This window comes from Macrotis lagotis, chromosome 3 (assembly GCF_037893015.1).
Source record: "Macrotis lagotis isolate mMagLag1 chromosome 3, bilby.v1.9.chrom.fasta, whole genome shotgun sequence".
Taxonomy (NCBI): domain Eukaryota; kingdom Metazoa; phylum Chordata; class Mammalia; order Peramelemorphia; family Peramelidae; genus Macrotis; species Macrotis lagotis.
In genome coordinates this window covers 220,416,980-220,442,643 of record NC_133660.1, presented here as the reverse complement: position 1 = coordinate 220,442,643, position 25,664 = coordinate 220,416,980, and the positions used below count along the sequence as shown (strand labels likewise).

The following is a 25,664-nucleotide window of genomic DNA, read 5'->3' as shown; positions in this document are numbered from 1 at the left end:
TTATTTCTGGCAGTTCCATTATTATACCTCCTAAAAACTTCCTATAGTGGGCCCACAATCGAGGTACCTAGGAAAAATTCCTAGGCTTTTTTTGCCCCTCTTTTCTTCCTTTTTTGTCATACTTATATATACATATCATATTAGGTTGTAAGATTGTTGAGTCAGAATTAAACGGGCTTGTAGGTGGTGCAGTGGATAGAGTACTGACCTTGAGGTCAGGAGGATGGAAGTTTGAATCCAGTCTCAGGCACTTGCCATTTACTATATGACCTTGGGCATGTCATTTAACCCTGAATGCCTCAAATCCAGGTCCCAATTCATATCTGGCCACTGGATCCAGATGGCTCACTCTTGAGGAGAAAGTGAGACTGGTGATATATAGGTTATATATGCACAGTCATAAAATGCAGATCTTCTTAACACTACCTAACTCTCCAAATGTACATAAATTCTTAAAGATATGAACATATAAGCAAGGTTACACACAAAGGTTAAGCTTAGATCCAAAACATAATAGGTGTTCACAAATTTGGATGTGCAAGGGACCTTGGATATAGAGTTGTCCAACACCTTATACTCATTTTACAGATGATGAAACTGAATTACTAAGTATAAGTGACTTGCTTAGGATTATACCCTGTTCTTGACTTCAAGACCCATGCCCACACCACTCTACTCCAATCAGTTTTGCTGTTCTTTTGTTATCTTGATTCAAATTATATGCTTTTCATATACATAGATAACACAAATCTGGCGGTTATACATAGTGCATTGTATGTCTCAGTAAGGATCCTAAAACATCATGTCAGAATGGATAATTATGCTATATTTAAGAAAAAAATCAGTCCTGCAGTTTGAAGATAGGAGAAGAATGGATAGATAATAGTTTGTGTGAAAAAGCTCTGGGGGATTTCAAGACAATACTTGTTATAAATCTGCATTTGGAGGTCATAGCCAAAAAAACTTATGTGATAATTTGATCTCATTCGAAGAGATAATGTTTATAACAAGGAAAGGGATAGTCTCCCTTTCCTTTTTTATTTTTCATGTTTCATGATCAGTTTATTATTTTAAAATCATGGTGTTCTCTCACTACCTGATTCTCACACAGGTAACGTGGACAAAGGGAGTGCAGGGGTGAGAGAATCCCTTTCCTTTTTCATGATCAAACCACATCATGATTGATTCTTTGTGCCATGTTTTAAGAAGGACCTTGATGAGCTTGACAAAAGTGAAGGACTTTAAGATCATTCTTTATGAAGATTGCTTTAGCTTGGTGGAGAGAAGGCTTAGGGCATCTGTAGCCATTTTCACTTCAAATGGAAGTGAAGTGTTTTTTCTTCAAATGAAAGATAAATTATACTTGTTCTGCTTAAGATCAGAATATTGAAGTAAGATTAATGAGTAAACATTATAACAAGCCAGGTTTGCCTTGGTATAAGCTCTATGTAACAAATTTGAGCTTTAATGAATTGATCTTGCTTAGTTTAATCCTTTCTCTCCTTTCCCCTGTACTTTTTCTAATGTTGATCCTTAAATTTCTTTTTCTCCTTGTCTTTTTTTAAATATCTCTTCTTCTCATCATCTACTTTGATCTTTTTTTTTTGACTCACCTTTTGGGTGAACTTTGTATTTACTGTTAGCTTTAGGAGAGTTAAAAGAAGTACATTTCTCTTTTCTTCCCACCCCATTATGTCTAAGACAGTTGAGTTTCCATTACCTAGTATTTTATCAACAGGCTGGTAATTTAATTGTGTTTATTAGTTCCACTGTGTTTGGGAATGGAACATCATGTGGGGATTGGTTGTCAGGTGAGTACAAAGGTTAGAGTTCCCCAGTGGCTTTTGGTAGAAAAGCTTGGTTTTAAAACCAGTTTTCATCAGTTAAATGCTACCAGGCCAGAAGTTGGAAAGTTTGTGTGTGTGTGTGTGTGTGTGTGTGTGTGTGTGTGTGTGTGTGTGTATTATAAGAAATGAAGGTGGTTCTGATAAAATGTGAAGCATGGTCTAATCTAGGATGGGCTAAATAGAGTAGGATAAATGAGTTTGCCTTTACTCTTCAATCAGGACCAGGATAGGAATTCCTGGGTGGATTAATTTCTTCTGGCCATGATTTTTGGAAGTCTAGTGGTGTGAAGGGTATAGTTGGAGGACAGTTGGTACAATTGATAGCATAAGACAACTAGATGTCGGACTTGAATTATGTTTAGTATGAACTGATTGTGTTATCCCTTTTTAAAGGTATACCATCCTAAGACCTCTCCAAGGAGTTTAATTAAGGGTTGACTGAAGCTATATAAAAGTCACTGTGTGAAAGATTCTTTAGTTTAGAGATTAGCAATGCCTGTAGTTGTTAATTCCTTCCCTCCTAAAATTGCCTTGTATCTCTTTTTTATTTCTACTTGTACATATTGTCTTCCCAATAGACTATAATAAGCTCCTTCAGGTCCCAGACTATTTGACTTTGTCTTTGTGTCTCTTATGCCTCAGACAGTCCCTGGTAATAGTAAGCACCTAATAAATACTGATTAAAATATTTATAGGACCCTAAGAAAATCTACATAGTGGATTTGGACTAAGAATGAATACTGTACTCATTTCCTCTGTGAGTCTCATGACGTGATAAAAGCAAGCCCAGAACCCCATAACATAAAAATTTTCTTGGCAAGGATGAGCCCTTACATCCACATTTAGATTTAAGGTGCTAGTGAGTTGTACTTTAGAGTTTCACTGCTCAATCCAAGATTTGAGTGCCCCCCCTTTTTTTGAGGGTTTTTTTTTAAAAAGAGATTTTTGTAGCTAGGTAAATGATTCTTTTGATTCTCAGGAAAGATAGATGCTTTTGGAATGGGGAGAGGAACTTTGAGGTGTCATGCTTGGGAATATTAAAGTATTAATTGTGGTTTCTGTTATTTTCCTTTAGTTGTTGAAGACTCTTTTTGGGACAAATTTGGCATCACAGTATGATGGCTTATCTTCCAAACCCAGCAAATCTCAAGGAAAAGCCCAGCGTTTGGGTTCTTCTAGTTTGCGTCCTGGCCTTTATCATTATTGCTTCATGGCACCATATACGCACTTTACACAGGCTTTGGCTGATGCTAGTTTGAGAAATATGGTCCAAGCAGAACAAGAACATGATACTTCTGGGTAACAACAATTCTTTCACAATAAACTATGAGAATAATAGAATAATAACTTAGATTTTTATGGGGGGGGAATTAATCCTCTAAGGTAAGTAGAACAAGTATCTTTATTCCCATTTTTCCAGTTCAGGAAACTGATCCTTACAGATGAGGTGAATTTCTTTAGATCACATAGCTAGTAAGTATTAGAGTTGAGACTTGAACCCTAAATATCTGGTTCCAAGAACATTTTGTGTCTTCTCTACAGTTATCATATTTAAGAATCCGTGATTTTATTGGTCTAGGTACTTCTTCGATTGATGGAAATTGCATTGGTCTATGGTCTTCATGAGCTGCTTTGGCTAAAAAGTTTTTTTTTATCGGATTTTGGTCTTTCTTTGATAAAAATCTTCAAACATAGGCTGATCTTCAGATGATTTTTTAAAATATTTTTTTAAAAAGTTTTTCTTCACTTTTTTTTAAAAATCACATTTCCTAATGGCTGCCTTCTGTCCCAATTAGAACCTTCACTCTACCATATTAAGTGTAGTCAAACAAACCAAACCAATACATTATTCATGTCTGAAAATACATACTTCATCCCAAATCCATAGTTTAACAGTAGCCTTCTGAAATCATGATTGGACTTGAATTCATTAGAATTCCAAAAGCCCTTATCTATTTTTCTTTCTTTATTGTGGTCCTTTACATTATTGTGATAAACATGTCATTTTTTTCCTCTTCTGCTTACTTTTGACTATATCAGTTCATACATGTCTTTTCAAGTTTCCTAAAATTTTTCATATTCATTGTTTCTTATGGTGCAGTAATATTTTGTTATATTCAAATACTGGGTGCACTATTTCAATTTCTTTGTTTCAATTGTTTGCTTCTATAAGAAATACTGCTGTAAAGTTTTTTTTTTTATAAATGGGACATTTACCTTTACCTATACTTATACTATATGTTAACAAATGTTATCACAGCTTCAAAGTATATGTATAATTTAGTGAGTTGGAGGATTTAATTGTAAATTGTTTTCCAAAATGATTGCCTAATTCAGTGCTCTACCAACAGTTTATTTGTATACTTATCTTCCCATTGTTTCTTCCAGTGCCCAATCCTGTACAAACTGTAGAAGAATAAGTAATGAAATTTAAGTGCTCACTGTATGCCTTTTATAGTAAAGGTATAATAATAACATATTGAAATTATATGGAGTTTTCAGTTTCCAGAGTCTAACAATTTCCTTTATTTTTATGTAATGTGGTATAGTATTAAACTGGCTACACATTTCTGATAAATTAAACCCAAAGTAAAAGTATATTTTCCATGTAATATAACCTTAAACTAGTATATAGAGATATTTGAGGAAACATTGTGCCTCTTATAACTTTGTTTTTCCAAGTTTTACTTTCCTCTCCTTATTAATGATGCAGAAGTATGTATATACTTAGTGTCAACACAGTGCCTTTTTGCAGAGCATGTATATTTTAAAAAAAATCCAGCCTTATCATAGAATTATATCAGCTAATATTTTTACAGAATTTTTGGTTCAGTCCTGTGATTCATGTATGTTGGCAATTCCTATTTATGATACTACTTCTATCAGTGTAAATTGGCAACTGGATTGAAATTGATATTCTTAAGAGAATTGCCTGCTGGTACTGAGATTGTTCCATGTATATTTTTATATATATATATATATATATATATATATATATATATATATATATATATATATATATTCATATTCAGACTGTAATCAGACCACTCAGGATCACGTAGCCAGTATGTGTCCCAGGGAGGGTGTATTTGCCCCCGTCCTTTTCTAAGGCCAGCATTCTCTCCTGCCATCCAGTCTCTTTATATGGAGTTACAGCTTACAAATAGTTTTCCTCACAATTACCTGGTGATGAGGTATTAGAAATGTTATCACTGTTCTAAAGGATGAAGATAGCAATTCTCCTGTGATGTTCACACTTACATGTTATGATCAAATTTCTAGTGACAGGACCAGCATCTGAATCTGATCTTGGAATATTATTTTCTTGGATTTTTCCACTTCCCTTTACTGTCTTTTTATGGGAAACTTATTATATTTGGTGTAGATGATGGCAGGGGAGTTTGAATTCTTTAATTCGTTTAATCATTAAAATAAGATTAAAAGTTTTATAATTCATAGTTTAAGAAATCATAATTTTTTAATCTCTATAATAAAAAGACTTTGTATGGATGGAAGGCAGGTGCAGTGGACAATTGACCTTGGAAGCTTGAAGATCTACTTTTAAGTGTCCCTTCTAACATTTCCTTTGATTTTGGATAAATTACTTAAAGGGTCAGCTGCATGGTGCAATGGATAGAATGTAGAGCCTGGAGTCAGGGAGACTCATCTTTCTGAGTTCAAATTTGGCCCCAGGCACTTAATAACTATTTTTTTACCCTGGACAAATCAGTTAATATTGCTTTGGCTTTAGTTTTCTTATCTGTGAAATTAGTTGAAGAAGGAAATGGCCAAGAAAACCCCAATTGGGGTTATAAAGAGTCAGATAAGACTAAAACAGCTGGACAAAAATTACTTAAACTTTCTTAAGACTTTTATGTTGCAGAGTAGATGCTTGATTTTTGTGATGGGGGAGAAGGAAGGAGTATCTTTACTGGGAATTACCATCCAGGGAAACCACATATCTGGTTTAAAAATAAAATTCTATCAGAGTGATGTTAAATCCTAAATGGTATATGGGGAAGGAGGTAGTAGGGAGTTGAGAAAGAGTACTGACTATGGATCAGAGGACTTGAATGTGAATACTAGCTTGGTTACTTTTTTAGTAATATTACCTTAGCTTTCTCATCTCTATAATAATGACAAAAATCCTTATATTGCTTAATTTTTCAGGATTTTTGTGGAAATTATTAAACACCTGAATAGATTCTGTAAATATGGGCTTTAAATATATTGCTGCATGAATTTAGAAATAGCTTTTTTTATGAGAGTATTTCTTTGTTTAAATTGCTTTTTAAACAGGTGGTTTGATGTGCTCCAAAAAGTGTCTACACAATTGAAAACCAATCTTACAAGTGTGACAAAACACCGTGCAGATAAGGTAAATACATAATGTTTTTTATATGATGTATGAGTGACACTAATGATCCTAATTGGATCAGCAAGTCCAGAGTTTGGACTCCCCCCTGCCTCTATTTAGTTTGTTTAGTTTCCAGCAAGAGTCAGATTCTTACTTTAGGCTGGATTCTGAAACCATCCCTCTTCTTCTGCCTCTTATAACTCCACTGTACTCTAGGTAGGAAGGTGGAGTTGATAAGACTTGAGTTCAAATGTGGCGTCCTACCCTATTTGTTAGGTATCCTCTGTCTGTCTTCCATTTCTTCATCTGAAAAATGAAAAAAGTAATAGCTCTTATTTCCCAGACTTGTTGGGAAGATCAAATGAGATTTTTATAAAGTACTTTGTGAATGTTAAAGCTGTATATCAATGCCAAATATTATTGTAATTGTTATTTTTAGTACTCTGATCCTTGGGTCCATCAACCCCTTTCCTTCAATCATTTGTCAGATACCAATCGCAGTGATCTCTAATGTTCATAGGGTTCAAAGACCAGTTTTTTCTCTGTATACTGTATCACTTGACATCTGCTCTGCACATGAAACTCCCTTTTATGTATTGACTCAACTAATTATTAAGTGAACTTTGTTAGGACAATGACAACTTTGATTTTCTACTTATAGCTCTAATATTTAGTGTAGTGCTTGGAACAAAGCATACTTAAGCAGTACTTTTCATTCATGAATGAATTTTTTATTGATATATCTATCAAGATATTCATCTTATTCTAACAGTACTTTCTTTTTCCTTGCAATACATTCACAAGGAAGATATTTTTGAACTTAGAAAAATTTAGATGGAGTTTGTCATTGCTTTGATTTGAAGGATCCAATATAAATAACATTTATTCATTCATTTATTTATTTATTTTACCTAGAATGCTATTCACAATCACATTCGTTTATTTGAGCCTCTTGTCATAAAGGCTTTAAAACAATATACCACAACAACATCTGTGCAATTGCAGAGACAGGTTCTAGATTTACTGGCACAACTGGTTCAGTTACGAGTTAACTACTGTCTTCTGGATTCTGATCAGGTTGGTCACTTTTATATTCTTAGTTTTTTTACTTTGTACCTACTTATATTTAAATAATTATTTCTGTGAGATGCTAAAACTTTTAGGAAGGAATGTATTTATATATTCACTAATTCTACCCTTTCATTTGTTATAATTAATATGCTTCAGATGACTTGTATTTTTCTACTTCTAACTTTTTATTCTTCAGAGTTAGGACTTATAAATTTTTGTTGCATGTTTTCAACTTAAGCTTCAAATACTATTAAATTTTGGGATGTATTTGAAAGATCAGATCAAGAATTTCCTTCATTGTTATTTGTTATAATTTTTTTTTGATAAGGCAATGGAGTTAAGTGATTTGCCCAAGGTCACACAGTTAATAATTATTAAATGTTTGAGGCCAAATTTGAATTCAGGTCCTTCTGACTCTACCACTGGTATTCTATCCACTATGCCATTTAGCTCCTATAATTTTTCAAAATCCAAAGATATTTTCCTCAAGTACAAAATGGGTATAGTAATTCTTTCATTTAATAAATGTTTATTAAGTACCTACTGTATACTGAGTACTTTGCTAGACATTGTAGGAGATACAAAGTTTAGATAAGGCGAGGCCCTTACTTTGGGACTTACTTTGTAATTGGAATGTAAGATGCATATTTAACAATTGAAATGCCCAATATTACATAATTTATTTATTGGACAGTTGAGGATGCGGCTGAGATTACTGAGATACTGGAAAGATGGTAGTACTTTCTACATTAATTGAAATTTTGGAAAAGGAGAGACTTTAAGGAGAAACATAATGAGTTCATTTGAACCTACTTAGTTTAGACTACCTCAGGGACATACAGTTTGAAATGTCTAACACACAGTTGTCCATATGGGTCCTAAGCTCAAGGAATGACTGAATTTATATAGACAGATCTGGAAGTCATCTGCATAGAGGTGATAATTAAAATCTATTGCAACTGCTGAGATTATCGAGAGAAAACATACTGAAGAAAAGAAAGAGGACATTGACGGGACTTTGGGAAGCCCTTACAGTTAGGGGACACAGATAGGGATGATGGGCAGAAGAATCTCAAGAGTACAGTTTCATGAAAACCCAGAGAGAAGCAAGTAAATATTCAAGAAGAAAAGGTAGTCCATATCTAATATAGCATGTAGGTCCAGAAGTGTTAGGACTGAGGAAAGACCTACAAATTTGGAAATTAAGAGGATTAAGTATTAAATCCTCACCATTATAGTTGTGGTCTTTGAGTTTATTGAACAATATTCCTTAAAAAAATTTTTTTTTGATGTGCTTTGTTTTTATATTAGATTGCCCTCACTCTGGGAGAGGGCTAATATAACAAAGTAAAATAATTAAAACCAATAAAATAGTGATTTTACTTGAACTTGCTTGCACCATTCCATATCTGTCAGAAAAAGAAAACCAAATTCCTTGTGCCCAGTAGGTTTTTAAGCAAAAAAAATTCCCTCACTGTGTACAAAAGCACATATGTCTTATTCTGCATCCTAAGCCTGTCATCATTCTCACAGGAGGGGTGGACTGTATGATTTATCATTAGTGCTTTGGGAATCATGGGTGGTCCTTGTATTGATAGTTCTTAAAATGGAAGTGTGAACTGATTCAGCAATTCTGTAATGCAATTTGGAACTGTTCTTGAAACCTTATAACCTGTTTATATCCTTTGATTCAGTGATACCACCAGTAAAACTATACTCCAGAGAGCTCAAAGAAATAGGAAAAGACCCATATATGCAAAAATATTTTTAGAAGTTCTTTTTCATGTTGACAAAGAATTTGAGACCTAGAGGATGCTCTCTATTTTGTAGTATTGGAAAACAGGTTATAATATGAATATAATGGAATGGTAAGACATGATTAAGGAGATAGTTTTTTGTTTTTGTTTTTTTGTTTTTTTAGGCTTTTCCAAGGCAATGGAGTTAAATGGCTTGCCCAAGGCCACACAGCTAGGTAATTATTAAGTGTCTAAGGCCAGATTTGAACTCAGGGACTCCTGGCTCCAGGGCCGGTGCTCTATCCACTGTACCACCTAGCTGCCTCAAAGGAGATAGCTTTAGTAAAACTAGAAAGACTTATATGAACTAATGCAAAGTGATGTGAGTAGAACCAGGAGAATAATTTTATTTAGTAAAAACAAAGCTGTGTGCTTGCATGTATACATACACACAGATTTTTGGACTTGGCTTATGTCAGAATACAAGCGAGTTTTTATTTTCTTGACTTCTTAATTAAGATTTCTTCAAGTTTGAAGGAGAGGGAGATGAAAGAATTCAGAACTGAAAATAAAATAGTATTTCAAAAAATATGCTGTAAATATTTTTGTACATGTAAAATCTTTACTTCTTTTCTTTGATTTTTTTTGTTGTGGGCCTTGCATTTGTACAATTTAGGTAATTAACTTTAATAAGTTTTTGTATAGAAATCTAAATTACTGTTCAAAATGTTTGTGCCCATTCACAGGTTTACCTGCACTCAATATATCCTTTTGCTCATTTTCCCATAGCCCCTCCAACTTTTCTTTTTTTTTTTTGTCATCTTTAGTACTCTGATGAGTATGAGATGGAATCTCAGAATTGCTTTAATTTCATTCCTATAATAAGTAAAAATTTGAGGTATTTTTTCATATGGCTGTAGACTCCTACATATTTTACACATTCTATAATTATTTGAAATGAAGATTTTCCTTTTTCTTGCTTCCTGATATTCTGTATCAAATTATGATGATGATGATGATGATGATGATGATGATGATGATGATGATGATGATGATGATGATGATGATATCGGGCATCCTTCTTTTGCTCTGATCTTGTTGTAAAGGTATCCATCTAGCTATCTTCATTACATACTGACTTTTGGTTATAGATAGATAATATTAACTGTATTAGGGAAAGGTCTATTTTTAATATTTTTAAGAAGAAGTAAGGCAAATTAAATTCCTGTTTCAGAAACTTTCTCCATCTATTGACATAATCTTATGATTTTTCTTGTTATTGGCATGATCTATTATTTTTATAGTTTTCTCTACATTGTTCCTAATAATTAACTCTTTGCATTCTTCATTTAAATCTGATTAGGTCATAATTTATAACATTTTTGAAGTGCTTGAGGATAACAGTTATAATTTTTCATTGTTATTCATTAAAGATATTGTCTTGTTATTTTCTTTCTCCGCTCTATGGGTCTCTTTTTTACTTTTGCAAAAAGTTAAGTTAATATCAGAGGCATATAGGAGATGCAGTCAAGGAACAATGGGCTTGAAATCAGGAAGACATGAATTCAAATAATGGTCTCAGACATTTACTAACAATGTGATCTTAGGCAAATCACTTAAATTTTGTCAGCCTTAGTTTACTAAACTGTAAAATTGGGATAGTAGTAGCACCAACTTTCTGGAGTTGTTGAGAGGATCAAATGAAGTAATATTTGTGAAGCTCTCAGCAGAGTGTCTTGCAAATTTTAGACAATATATAATCAATTTCTTCTTATTTTCTCAAAGGGAGTTAAGTAATCTTATGTTCAAATTCGTCTAATAATTTCCTTTTTTTAACTTGGAAGTTTATGACATTAAATTTTATTTTCTAATATTGGATTATTTAAAATATTTTTCATCCTGTTGATCAGGGTATTTTCTATTTACTCACAAATTCTTCCAATTTTAATTAAGCTGTCAGTTTTATTATAATTTGGAAATATATTTTCTAAAAATATCCTTTGTTTTTTCTTCATTTGTTGTGAAAGAAGTGGTGGGTTAAATTTGTTCCTTAGTAGCTGGGATCCATTCATGGGCCTTTTAGTCAAGGAGAATATAAAAGAAGACTTCAGAATTTTCAACATCCCAGGGAATCCACTTGATATAACTGCTTTTAATCTCTCAGATGGTATATGCCTTTTATTTTTTTTGAATTGCTTTTAACCTCCTTGGGAACTCATTTTATTTTAGAGTTTTGGAATTTATTTTTATAATTTTTTTTGAACTCTTGTGCTTTGTTTTTCCCATTGAATCAGCTGCACCATAGAGACCAAGACATCTGCTTTTTCCATTCCCACAGTGGTGCCATCCCAGTCTCATAGAACTTGCCATTCTGCTAGCATAGTCTTTAAGAAGTCACCATCATTCTTGATATATTATATAATTTAGCATTTTTTTTTTTTACTCATTCATTTTAACCACACATTATTTTTGAATTCTTTTAATTAAAGTATTTTCTGAGCACCGGCCCTGGAGTCAGGAATACCTGAGTTCAAATCCGGTCTCAGACACTTAATAATTGCCTAGCCGTGTGACCTTGGGCAAGCCACTTAACCCCGTTTGCCTTGTAGAAACTTAAAAAAAATATTTTTTGAAATATAATCAACTCTGAAGATTAATTTTAAGTCTGAAATATTTTTCAAGTAGTTTTACATTCAAAAAATTATTTTAAATAAATGAAATTACATAGATATTTAGAAATAAGTCTAAATGATTCATTTTCTAACTACCTAAGTTATAGTATCATAATATTATTGCTTGATATATTTAACTTTTTATCTTTGTGTTCATAGGTGTTTATTGGATTTGTGTTAAAGCAGTTTGAATACATTGAAGTGGGCCAGTTTAGGTAATAACAATATTTTGCTGATTTAATTCCCAACTACTGATTTCTAAAGGCATATGCAAATATCTTCTATTTTCTATTTCCTATTTTTTGATTAACAATTTCTTTTAAAGGGCAATTAGTAATTTATCATATTCTTATGTAATAAGATGGTTTTTTTTCCCTATCATGAATTTATTTTCAAAATGCTTATTTGGAAGCAGTTCTGCATACTGTTGTTGTCAATATTTCATATCTCTAAGCACATAATTAGAGCAAGAGATTGTGAGTGCTCATTCTCATGTGCTTTTTCTTCAGAAAAAGCATTATTTGGTGAAGGTTATCTTTATTGAAAGGGAAACATTTCATTTTACTAATATTAGTTGTGATTATTAAAACTTAGGAATAGGCATAAGGAAATAGGCCTCTGATTTCATTGAAATAGGAAACTCCCCTTGAAGAAAATTTCTATACGAAAGTTCTCTGCAACCTAAAATCTTAGATTGTCTGTTAATTCAAACTTTAAGAGTTTAATGACTTGCCCAGGGAACATACAACTACATTGTATGACAAGACTTGAATCTAGCTCTTTCTGATTTTTGACAATGACTATCTCTTCTACCTCTACTTCTCAATGCTTACTTCTTTTATCATTCAGATATGCTATTTTGGTAGAATTATCTTCCAGGAGAATATTTTATTTATGATAAATGCAACTTGTAGGTAGTATAGTTTCAGTAGCATTTGTATTGCTAATAACAAGTTTATATAAATTACTAAACATAAAGGAAACTTTTTCCTTCTTCCTTAATTTCCAAAATAAGTAGAATATGACCCAGAACTAAAGTGATGTTTTTATTTTTCTCCTAAAGAATGTTATTTTGTGTTTTCCTCTTGGAAATTTTTCTAGATTTGAAAAATTATTCAATGACTCTCTTTTATTTCTAGGGAATCAGAGGCAATTATCCCGAACATCTTTTTCTTCTTAGTATTGTTGTCTTATGAGCGCTATCACTCAAAGCAGATCATTGGAATTCCAAAAATCATTCAACTCTGTGATGGCATCATGGCCAGTGGGAGGAAAGCTGTAACACATGGTAACTGGAAAAACACTTTAGTGGTCTAGTCTATCCCAGTCTTGATGTACTTTTTAAACATTACTTTTTTTATATGCTTATAAGCAGCGGTTTATTAAGTATTACCTTTATGCTTGGCCTTGTGGCTGTTCCAAGGAAAAATGTTCCTAAATATATTGAAATCACACCATTTTTCCTCATGGACTCACATTTTTTTTTTAAATAATCTTTGGTTTTTATTTAAACTTTACAGTTACTTCTTTTTTTCGTTTTTATTTTTTTATTAAAGATTTTATTTGAGTTTTACAATTTTTCTCCTAATCTTACTTGCCTCCCCCCACCCCCCCCCACAGAAAGCAATCTATCAGTCTTTTTTTTGTTTCCATGTTGTACATTGATCCAAATTGAGTGTGATGAGAGAAATCACATCCTTAAAGAAGAAACAAAAAGTATAAGAGATATCAAGATCAGACAATAAGATATGTTTTTGGTTTTTTTTTTTCTAAATTAGAGGTAATAGTCCTTGAACTTTGTTCAAACTCCATGGCTCTTTATCTGGATACAGATGGTATTCTCCATTGCAGATAGCCCAAAATTGTCCCTGGTTGTTACACTGATGGAATGAGCAAGTCCATCAAGATTGAACATCACCCCTGTGTTAGGGTGTACAGTGTTTCTCTGGTTCTGTTCATCTCACTCAGCATCAGTTCATGCAAATCCCTCCAGGCTTCCCTGAATTCCCGACCCTCCTGGTTTCTAATAGAACAATAGTGTATGGACTCACATCTTATATGATGTTCCCTTTGGGAATTCAATTCAAAAGCACATATATATTAAATGCCTTCACCTATAATACATTGTCAAGTATTAGGGAACTAAACTTGAAAACCAGCATAGTTCTGTACCCTCAAGGAGCTTACAGATCAGTAGGGAGATCAACCATATTTTTAAATCAATATAATACACATTAGAAAAACTTCATAAGGGAGGTCAGAAGTGCAAGCATTTGAAATGGGAAAGATCTTTTTAGTTTTGTTTTGATTTGCTTTTGCAAGGCAGTGAGTTTAAGGTCACATAGCTAGGTAATTATTGTCTGAGTCCAGATTTGAACTCAGGTCCTCCTGACTCCAGGGCCAGTGCTCTATCCACTATGCCACCTAGCTGCCCCGGAATGATCTTTTTTTAACTAAGAGTTGTACTCTTATGTTGTTAAGTGACTATGGTTGTTTTATTTTGAACTTTGTGGGAGATGGGTTAGTATATCATTATTAAATTGGTTTAAAGGATTTTCATACTTTCAAACAAAACTTATGTAAAAACATGTTTTATGTCATTAATACTAAAACATTTTGACATCTTTAATGAAAGGTATTTCATTTGGTTATAATTTTGATTATAATCTATGTAATAAACACTTGGATAAATTCATTGTCTAATATAGTAATATGTTTTAATTATAGTTGTAACACAATAGTAACATACCTATGTTTGCTGTGTTGAATTTGGACTCATGTTGCATCCAGTCTTTTCACCTAAAACTTTAAATAGGTAGTGCAGAAGTCATAGAAACCTGTTGCTTTTTGTTATAGTTTTTTTCTCTCCAAAGAATTTTGAGTTTAAATATGCTGTCTTTAAAAAAAAAAGTTACTACTCTTTTCTGAAGCCTTGCTCAAACCAGTATTGCTTTGTTCAGAAAATCCTCAACTTTCTATGATGGTGTGGTGGTAGGGGCAAAAATGGCCAATTTGGAAATTTGATTTTACTTTCTAGAACCAGAGAAACAAAGTAGAGACAAGCTTTATTTGTTTGTTTGTTTGTTTATTGGAAAATTCTTTTAAAGTAATATTTCAAAAGACTATTTATATGTACTCTCCATATGTTATGTTTTTATTTTCTTAGCTATACCAGCTCTGCAGCCCATAGTTCATGATCTCTTTGTGTTAAGAGGAACAAACAAAGCAGATGCTGGAAAAGAGCTTGAGACGCAAAAAGAAGTGGCTGTGTCCATGTTATTAAGACTTATTCAGTACCATCAGGTGAGAGGAATATGCCATGTGGAGGTTATTAAATTATCTTTTTAGTCATTTAGATGTCAATGAGGATTTATTTTGAACCTATTATGATTTACATAGTACATAGCAGAATACCTATGTATGATACTTCTAAATTTAACTAACTGTCATTAACAAACTGAATGTTTACTTCATGCTAGGTCTTCTGAGTAATACAAAGTTGAATGAGAATTTGTGCCTGCAGTCATGATTACAGCCTGTGTTAGGTAGTGTAGGGAATATGCACCAAGAACTATACTACAAGCAATGCTATATGACTGGTAAGAACAAAGATTTGGAAATTCAGAGTGGAAAAAATCATTTTTAATTGGGGGAATTCAATGAGACTTCGTGTTATTGCTGGGTACTACATTTTGGAAAAGATGCTGTTAAACTGGATTGTTTAAAGGCAGGACCTTATAACATGTCATAAAAGGATTCCTTGAAAAAATTAGAGATTGACTCTGCTCATTACAGCGATCAGCAAGAATTCCAGAGGACTAATGATGAAGCATGTTATATACCATCTTTTGATAAAGAGGCAATGGACCCAAGGTGTATAATGATAAATGTGTTTTTTGGACATGATGACCCCAATTATTTGTTTTGCTTGCCTATGAATATTTGTTAGAAAGATTGTATGGTGGTATTTTTTATTTTAATCTCAGTTTTAGAGGGTAACAAAACAAACTTTTATTAATTGAAAAAAATTAAATACTTTTTTAGAGTACCAGAGATCAAAACCAAAAATTATTCTGAAAAGAATTCCTTATTTGATAAGAATTAATAAATAAAGAGAAAGGTGGCAATGTCCAGAGAACAAATGACTCATCTGGGTCCCATCTCACATAGAATTTCTGGAGAGACCTCTTCAGTGGGGATTGGGTGTCATTGTGTGGTTGGTGGTGGAGGAAGGGGAGGAAATAGTAAGAATACTTGTTTGAGAAAGAAGGAAAAGAGTACAGGTGATGAAGATGTAGAATTGTAAAATTAGATGGGACATCACTTTGAGTTGTTTGTTTTAAGCTTTAATTATATAATAGGCAATGATATTAAATCAATCTGTAAAGGTATGAGGGTTGGTTTGTGCAGGGCCATTATTAGTGCCAGGTGAAGGAGTCTCTAAGAGTCAGCACAATGTAGTGAATGGATGGTTAAGTTGACTTTAACATCCCAAGATCTGGACTCATGTCCATTTTCTGTTACATACTTGAATGTCACTGGGGGCAAGCCTTTAGTAGCTCTAAGACTATCAGTTGAATAGTAAATGTTTGTATCAGTTATCATCCAAATATAGTTGCAGTGGAATCATAAATCACAAAATCACATGAAAAAGGAATTTATATTTTATCCTTATAAACAATATTAAAGTTTTTGCTACAGAAGTGGCTTGATCATTGTTTAAAATAAATTTAATCAGATCAAGTATTGAGTAGGGAAGTTACAGAATAAAATGCAGATGGGTAGAATGGGGAAGGCAGGGGCAGAGGAGGAGGGTGTATTCCACTGTAGAACCTTAGGTTCTACAGACAGAGCATCTAAGGTCAAGCCTCTCCTGAAGTTTACTGCTTCTATAACCTTGGATAAGTGATGTAGGTCCCCTGGGTCTTGGTTTCCCTAGGTAAATAAGGAGCCTAGACATGCTCTAAAGCTATGTCTCCAGACAACTACAGAACTGAAGGAAAAAGTTTTAATCTGTTATCAGAATAGTAAGTGAGGGAGGCTTCCAGGCTTGTAATGTTACTTTAATTGGTGTTACTAAGATCTAGGGTAAATACAGCATAAAATTTGAATAATTTCTTAGTAGTTATGATTTCCTGATTATGATTCTTTGTGCATTTTAGCTTTGAATACTTTTAGATCAGTGTGATGTTTTTACAAAACAGCTGATTCAATAGGTTTGTTGTTCTCAAAGAGGACCATGACATCTGGGATGAGATGCCATGACATGCAAATGCTAAGTCACCAGCCTGACTTTCTCCTTCGTAGCCATCTGAGTCCAGTAGCCAGATATGCATTAAAATGACTAAATTCAGCCCAGGATTCAGGGGTATTCTTTTTCATTGTTTTGAATTTTACAGTTTTTCTACAATCTTGCTTTCCAGTCTGATAGTCTTTATATTGTTTCCATGTTATACATTGATCAAAATTGAATGTGTTCAAAGAGAAATCTTATCCTTAAGGAAAAAAAGATAGATAAGACAACAAAATTACATAAGATACTTTTTTTTAAAAAATTTAAATTAAAGGTAATCCTTTGTCCAAACTCCACAATTCTTTCTCTGGATACAGATGATATTCTCCATCACAGATATTCTAAAATTGTCCCTGATTATTTCACTGATAGCAAGTCCATCAAGGTTATAATCATCACCCCCATGTAGCTGTTAGGGTATACAATGTTCTTCTGGCTCTACTCATCTCACTTACCATCAGTTCATGCAAATCCTTCCAGGCTTCTCTGAATTCCCATCCCTCCTGGTTTCTAATAGAATAATAGTGTTCCATCACATACAAATACCACAGTTAGTTCAGCATTCCCCAATTGATGGATGTTAACTCAATTTCCAATTCTTTGCCACCACAAACAGGGCTCCTATGGATATTTTTGTACAAGTTATGTTTTTACTCTTTTTCATCATCTCTTCAGGGTATAGACCCAGTAGATGTATTGCTGGATCAAAGGGTATGCATATTGCCCTTTGGGCATAATTCCAAATTTCTCACCAAAAAGCCTCAATGAGTTAGTTCACAGCTCCACCAATGCATTGCATCTTTTAAAAGACTCAGTTTGGGGGCGGCTAGGTGGCATAGTGGATAAAGCACCGGCCTTGGAGTCAGGAGTACCTGGGTTCAAATCTGGTCTCAGACACTTAATAATTACCTAGCTGTGTGGCCTTGGGCAAGCCACTTAACCCCATTTGCCTTGCAAAAACCTTAAAAAAAAAAGAAAAAAAGAAAAAACTCAGTTTGATTTAGGTAATACCCATTTAGGCTAGGTAAGAAAGAAATGAAGTAAACAGTGGGCCTTTTTTACTTAGTTCAAAAAAAAAAAAGCAGTCCGGGAAGGAATAAACCCATGCCTGGCATCTGTGACTGGTGGCCAAGGTGAATCACAACTGATTGACGTTGGCATAGAACTGTACCTTGACTTTATAGCTACTGTATAATATAAAGGGAGTGAATATCCTGGATGGATTTGGCATTATGTTTGTAAGCTTGAATCACTCCTGAAACATCTGCAGATCTGCAGCTAGAATTTCTTCAGTATTTCTGGGGATCCAAGATTCAATTAGTGTAGATACTTTCTTTACTTCCAGCCCTTGTATGCTTTTTTTTTTTATTGTGAGTTCATCTTTCTATAAATCCTTAGTTGAATATTGGCCTGTATGTTGCTGACCTTTCTTTAGTTCATTTGACTATTTCATAGACATCACTCCAGCACTCAAATTATCTCCTTTTTCTGTCGAAATGTCCTTGTTGTTGATATTTTTTAAGTCAATATTTGAGTGCATGTCTTTTTTGATAATCTGCTACTGTCTTCATGGTCTCTTTCATTGCCCTTTGAACTACATGCATTTTTGATAGTTTTCATAGCCTGGTGTTTATTGTTATTAATAATGTAAAAAATGAAATAATAAATTATATATTGTAATTGAATATTTAGCTGTTCAGATTTATTTTTAACTGTACTAAAATACTTCTTAAGGTCCTAGAGATGTTCATCCTAGTCCTACAGCAGTGTCACAAGGAAAATGAAGACAAATGGAAGAGATTATCTCGACAAATAGCTGACATCATTCTCCCAATGTTAGCGAAACAACAGGTTTGTGTTCAAAATGTTTTAATTGATAGGTGTTAATCATGCGATATATACATATATTTTGTAATTGTTCTTTTAACATTCATTTTAAAAAATTTCAGTTTCAGTTTTCTCTCTTCCTCTAGTTTCCCCGCACCCTTTGATAAGGCAATCAATATCAATTATACATATCAAGTCATGTGCATCATATTTCTATACTAATCATGTAATATAATGTATTTTTTGAGCAGAGCTGCTTCTCTTGTAAAAGGTGATTGATTGATGATGATAGTCTGTCAGTTATTATTAAACACTGACTATGTTTTAGCTATTTCCTAGGGATGGATATGAAAACAAATAATTTCTTGCTTCATTTAAGGAGCTTACATCTTAATATGGGAGACCACAAATAAATGTGCACATATTCACACCATAAAATGAATACATATGGAGAAAAATAATTAGATACAGAATAGTTTGGGAGCGAGAGCACTAGCTTAGTTATCTGGGAGATTAGAAAAGGCTTCAGTAAAAGATACTGCTTGACTTAACGTTTTTAAGGAAGTAAAGGACTCAATAAGAGAGACATGAACAGAATGCTTTCCAGGTTCATGGAAAGGTACAGATGGAAAATGGAGTGTTGTATATGGAGAATAAAGATGTGTCTAAGTTCATGCTGATTGTTCTGTTACTTCTATTAGAATATTGATTCTGTTTCTCTTCCCACTCCTCTCCACCTCCTGCCATCTCCCCCAGTAGATATTAGTTTAAAACGAAAATATACTGTTTAACATTCATTAACATTTGCAGGATATGGCATTTGAATTAGACTTGCTAGGATGGTAAAAAATTCAAACAGGTAAAGAAGAGTATTCAAAGTCTTACAGGCAAAAGATCCCAAAAATGGCATACCATCTCAGTGTACAAAGCAAGTATATAGCAGCCCTTTTATCAACAATGCCAGATTATCAGCTGATTTATAGTAAAGGCTGGTACATTAGGCTATTATTCAGTAGACAGAGATTAAACAAGTCTGGCTTGTATAATGTAGCCAAGTAAAATTTTATGTTGCTTATAAACTGAAGTATTCTTTCAATAATGATATCCACTTAATTACTGTTATCTGAGACAACAAAAAGAAATGAGTTCTTATAGTATGAAGCAAAAGACTAGCATTTAGAGGAACTCAAAAGCCTATATATATTTACTTTGGTATTTTCTCCATCTACTTTCCATGGCATGACCTGACCCAACTACTTGTTTTGAGACCACTTAGACAAAAAGGGAGAAAATCTTTGGTTTGAGGTAAATAATTGTGTTTTAACAGTTTGCAAATTGTTGAACTGATCATTTAAACATTTAAACTCTTGGCAGATCAGGAGCTATTTTCCAAAATTTTATTTACTTCTTTGATGTGTAACATTTTTTCACAGTAGGAAGATGTGAATTAAAGAAATTAAGGAAAATGGTAGCTTGTCAGATTCTAAATTATAAAATAGATTCTCTGACACAAGTTTATGTTCTAATATACTTCTTTCAATATTGTTACTATATCCTTAGAGATCATTAGGTTGAAGATGTCTTAATACATTATTCAATCTGCCTATAATGCTAACTATTCTAAATACATTGTGATGCTCTTGGTCTTACAGTATGTTACATTTTCATTCTGTATGTACCCTGTTAAACATTTGAGTAGTGTTTGATCAGTGCCTAGATCATTATATTAATATGACTAGCACATACTCATTTTAGGGGAGCAAGATTTTTGTATTTTCCCCATGATAACACCCTGACATAATACCTACTCACCCTTCTTTGAAGATTCCTTTTACGACTGGTGGGTATTCTTCTGGAGGATATTATCTTTATATTTTATTTTATTTGTCTATCTTTGAATTTCATGGAAGTTTCATTTCAGGAATACAATTGATATTTAGGCATGGCCTATATTGGACTTGATTCAATACTAAGAATTTTGAAAACTTGAAGAATAGAGCTATTGAATTATTCTTGTCTTTTTTTTTAAATGTGACTTTTTTTTGGCTAGACTGATTTTTGTAAACACTGCTAGTTGACATGAATAGAGTTTTTTTAATTATTTATTTTTATAGATGCATATTGATTCCCATGAAGCCCTTGGAGTATTGAACACTTTATTTGAAATATTGGCTCCTTCATCCCTACGTCCTGTAGACATGCTATTACGAAGTATGTTTGTTACTCCCAGTACAATGGTAAGTACACAGATAGTGATTATTGATATGCTGAAAAACTCCCAAATTAGGAGACTGGGGTGATTTCCTCTTTCCAAAATTTACTGGATATATGACCTTGGGCAGGCTATTTCTGTATACTGAGGCTTCATCCATATTTGTAAAAATGATAAATGCTACTTATTTCCCTTGGATGTTATAATGAATGTGTCATGTGAATATGAGTTGGTTGTTAGTTCAGTGTAAATTGTAGTTATTATGAAAATATAAGTAATTATTTGCAAATAGTTTAAAGGTAAAGAATTTTTCCTCATTGGATAGTAGGGGAGTAATACCTACAAATGTACTTTTATCTTTTTTCCTTACTATTTATAACATTGTTTTGTAATGTTTCTATTCTTTCCTCTTTAGGCATCAGTAAGTACAGTTCAGTTGTGGATATCAGGCATCCTAGCTATTCTGAGAGTGCTTATTTCCCAGTCAACTGAAGACATTGTTCTTTCTCGAATCCAAGAACTCTCTTTCTCTCCTTATTTAATCTCATGTCAAGTAATTAAAAAATTAAGAGATGGAGGTAGTAGCTTGCCAACACCAGAAGATCAAAGTGAAGTGAAACAAGTCAAGTATTTGCCAGAAGAAACATTTTCCAGGTAAGTATTTATATCGTGTAAGTCTCTATGATATTTTTTTTTTTTTTTGTAGTTTCAGATGGGTAAAGTTTGTGATGATTTTGGGATGGCTCTAACTCCTGAACTTTGAGTTTTGCTCCAGTTATCAGAGAGAGTCAACAGGTATTGATTAAGTTCCTTTATATACCTCACCCCAAAATGGAAGGATCAGGAGGTGAGAAGAAGGAATAAATATTAGCCTATTTATTAGGCTCCACCCTTTGCTCTGGGCCTAGGAAGAGGTCACAATCGGATCATGTGTAGACCTTGTTTTCTAACACATGGGGGGTTGTCCCAGTATAGAGATCACAGCTTGATAGACCTTTTACAGTAGAAGAACCTGTCTGTTAAATTAATTCTCAACTCGGATTCATCTGTAAGATTTAAAATTTTGATCCAGTCATGAGCAGCAGTCTCATACAAATGCTTTCTCCACTTTCTGTCTGCACAAATCATGCTTTTCAATAAACAAACAGAAGTACCTTATTTTGCACCAACTGCTGAATAGTTCTCAATTGCTAATTTGCTTTGAAAATAAGAGTTGTGGAGATGGGTTGGTGAGAAGGAAGCAGATGAAGTTATAGATGAAGGCTTCTGTTGATAGAGTACCTTTCGAATCTTCTTCATCCACTCGTAAACCTTACCAACATAAGTCACACACATACCCCGGAGGGGCAGGAACTTGTGAGACCTGTTCTCCTTCCTGACAGCCCTGTTCTTAGTGACCCCGTTATTCTGGTGATTTTCCCTGCAGTTGTGCTTTTCTTTTTACTCCCACATCCAGCCAGTCACTGTGTTCCATGCCCTTACCTTTGGTCAACCCTCCTCTGTGACCTGGATTGTTACATTAATCTCCCCAGGCTGTGCTCCCTTGGGGGGGAGTGGGCTGCATGGATCTTTCCCACCCCGGCTTCATCCCTGCTCATTCTTCTTTTCAGATTCCTCCTACAGCTGGTGGGCATTCTGCTGGAGGACATTGTGACAAAGCAACTGAAAGTGGAGATGACAGAGCAACAGCACACCTTCTACTGCCAAGAACTGGGCACGCTGCTGATGTGCCTGATCCACATCTTCAAGTCAGGTACCTGTGCCAGGGAGCCCTTGCTTCTCTGGCTGCTGCTCTCTTCCCAAGATGGCTGCTTCCATTACAAAGTAAAGTTCCTGCCCACCTTGTGCCAGTCACTGGCTGAGCCCTTAGCAAGAGTTGTCTCATGGGAGCCTCATAAAACCCTGGGAGACAGGGACTTGTATTTTTTCCATTTTACAGATGGAGAAAATGAGACAGCCTGTGATGTGACTCTTCCATGGTCTCAGATCTAAAAAGTATCTGAAAACAAATTTGAGTTGAGGTTTTCCAGCTGCTATATCAGCCAACTGCCTCCTAAGCACTTGGTAAAATTTTGACTATTGCTCACACTGATGCAGAGGAGTTCTTGACCTTCCTTGCACAATACACAGAGCCTCTGATTATAGAGAGCTGCAATTTCAGAAGACTGGAGTTCTTTTTTCTGACTGCCACTTTATTAGCTATTTCACTGAGAGCAAAGTGTCCTGAACCTCAGGGTCCTCACCTGTAAAAAGAGATTAATACTATGAGCACTGCCTTCCCTGAGTAGTCATTTTAAGGGCTTAAAGAACTATAGAAATAGAAGCTATTACAGTTTGGATTATTTACCTATTTCTTGTTTCTAATATATTGAAAAAGGATAATAGTTTAACATAGTATCTTGTTCAGAATTGCTAGTGATTACATTATCATATTACCCTTTGATTTATTGTCTCATGGGATAAAAGTTTTTCATTATTTTTGCTTATAGCTCAGTAATTATGTTGACAATCTCTCTTCTTTTGCCACATACTTTTCCAATCTAGTAATTTGTTTTTGTCAAGTTTATATAAAATATCTGTTTTCCAATAAGAATTAGTGAGATGGTATAATTTTTAAAAACTTCATGTTCCATTTTTTTGAAAATTAAGTAATTCTCTATTTTAGCTCTGGGTTTTTTTTATGTCTAGAAGGATAGTGGAGATAAATTAAAAATATATTAGAGATTTATAGAGAGCTTTAAATTCTGAACTGAGAAATTTGAACTCTATCTGATGATAGGCTTGGGGAATTGGGTAATGATTTGTTTAAGTGTTGAATTGTGTTTTAAGAAGTTAAATCTGGAAATATTATAGGGTGACTTGGAAGAGAGATGCTAGCCAATAGGTTGATTTAATGTACCAGGTAAGAGGTCATAAGGCTTTGAAAGAGGTTTTTGACTGTTACAATGCAGGTGTATACCTACTGTCTTTTCAGAATGATAGGATTCCATTTTTGAAATTCAAGGCATTTCTTGAAGTCTGGTAACTTTCTAAATTAGTTGTACCCCTTAGATCTAAATTTGTATTTCTTAAATATAAAAACAGTGGGATTTTTTAAAAAAAATAATTAAAAATTAAGGTTATTACATTCTTTTTTGACCTTTTTTTTTAAATCCCTTTAAACAGGTTTTTGTATAACTTATTTTCAGGATATTACTTAAAATAAACCAGGACCTGAGAGGAATTTTTTTTTAAAGCACTTCAGAAAAAAATCCCCAACTCTAATTTATTTTTTGCTTCTATGGTTGTCTTATTTTAATTGGTTATAGATAGTCTGTTCTGTCAGACACTAGGTGGCATAATTATTATAGCTATATAAAAAGAGTTGTCATAAACCTTGTACCATTTTAGTATTAATGTGGTCCATTTAGTTTTTTGTTTGTTTGTTTTGTTTTTAGTTTTTGCAAGGCAATGGGGTTAAGTGGCTTGCCCAAGGCCACACAGCTAGGTAATTATTAAGTGTCTGAGGTCTGATTTGAACTCAGGTACTCCTGACTCCAGGGCTGGTGCTCTAGCCGCCCCCAATGTGATCCATTTAGAATGAATGTGAAAATATTTTATCAAGTATTAACACCACTGTTGCTACTTGCCAACTTCATAGTCCAGCCAAATTGACTCCTCTGTTTTTCTCTTTTAGCCTTCTATCTATGTACTTGTTTGGATCTGCCCCACTTTACCCTTTTTGAGGGCACAGTCTGAATTTGTTTTTTTGTCTTTGTATACCTAGTACCTAAAATAGTGCCTCAATCATAATTAACTATGTATAAATGATTTATTGAATGAACAACATACAAGGGTTGCAGAGTATAGTGAAAATATGGAAGTTTCAGATATCAATAGCTTTTTTATAGTTTACCAGAATTTAATTTCTGATCACTTAGTGGAGATTTTTACAGTTGCTTAAGTGAATTAATTAAGGAGGAATCATTTTATTGAGTGAGATGAATAATCTTTCTATCCCAGTCCTACCCTTTCTTGGTTTATATTCATGTCAGATTTAACAGTAGACTAGGACAAATGCTGGAAACTAAAAACATGTTTGGAATGTGTTTGTATTTTTGACAAAATAGGGTAAATGAAATCATTTAGTCCATAGATAGATTCTACCCAAAATATAGAGAAAGCTGGAATGAAGGCTTATTGAAATTGAAATAGTAATTAGGCATATTGCTTCAGTGCCATTACTTTTCTGTTTTGTCAGGGTGATTCATTTTATGCCAAAGAGTATTGAAGTGAGCAGAAAATTTTTTACTCTGAATTCTGGTAGCATGTATTAAAAATTCTTATGCCCATGGCATGATGTTGGCCACCATGTTTTTCTTTTCTTTTCCCTAGGGAATTTTCATGTTGGGCTATGTGGCCTCTGGGAAAATTTTTCTTCCTCTATTTTCAGCAAGAATAGGATCTGCCCACTATGAAAGGATTTTAGGGCGTAGTGACCTGAAGAGCACATGTGTTCTTTGACCAACTTGACTGTGGGTTGCTTTATTTTGAGGAGGGGGTGGCAGTTTGGGTTGGTATACAATGTCATACTGTTCTCAGTCAGCATCCTGGGGTGGAGAGCTACCTCCCTGATTTCAAAACCAGAAACTGATGACTGCTGTCCCAAG

General features: G+C 33.8%; 1 protein-coding gene across 6 annotated transcripts in view; it reads left to right on the top strand.

Annotated features, from left to right (window-relative positions):
- Positions 1-25,664, top strand: part of HTT (huntingtin) — a 222,910-nt gene that overhangs the window by 116,294 nt on the left and 80,952 nt on the right. For all 6 annotated transcript variants that reach the window (XM_074229870.1, XM_074229868.1, XM_074229867.1 and 3 more), the window contains 10 exons: positions 2,923-3,146; positions 6,147-6,225; positions 7,120-7,281; positions 11,843-11,898; positions 12,823-12,971; positions 14,850-14,986; positions 18,711-18,827; positions 20,918-21,040; positions 21,431-21,669; positions 22,626-22,768. In XM_074229870.1, the coding sequence (XP_074085971.1) occupies positions 2,923-3,146; positions 6,147-6,225; positions 7,120-7,281; positions 11,843-11,898; positions 12,823-12,971; positions 14,850-14,986; positions 18,711-18,827; positions 20,918-21,040; positions 21,431-21,669; positions 22,626-22,768 (1,429 nt within the window). The remainder of the gene's footprint in view (positions 1-2,922; positions 3,147-6,146; positions 6,226-7,119; positions 7,282-11,842; positions 11,899-12,822; positions 12,972-14,849; positions 14,987-18,710; positions 18,828-20,917; positions 21,041-21,430; positions 21,670-22,625; positions 22,769-25,664) is intronic.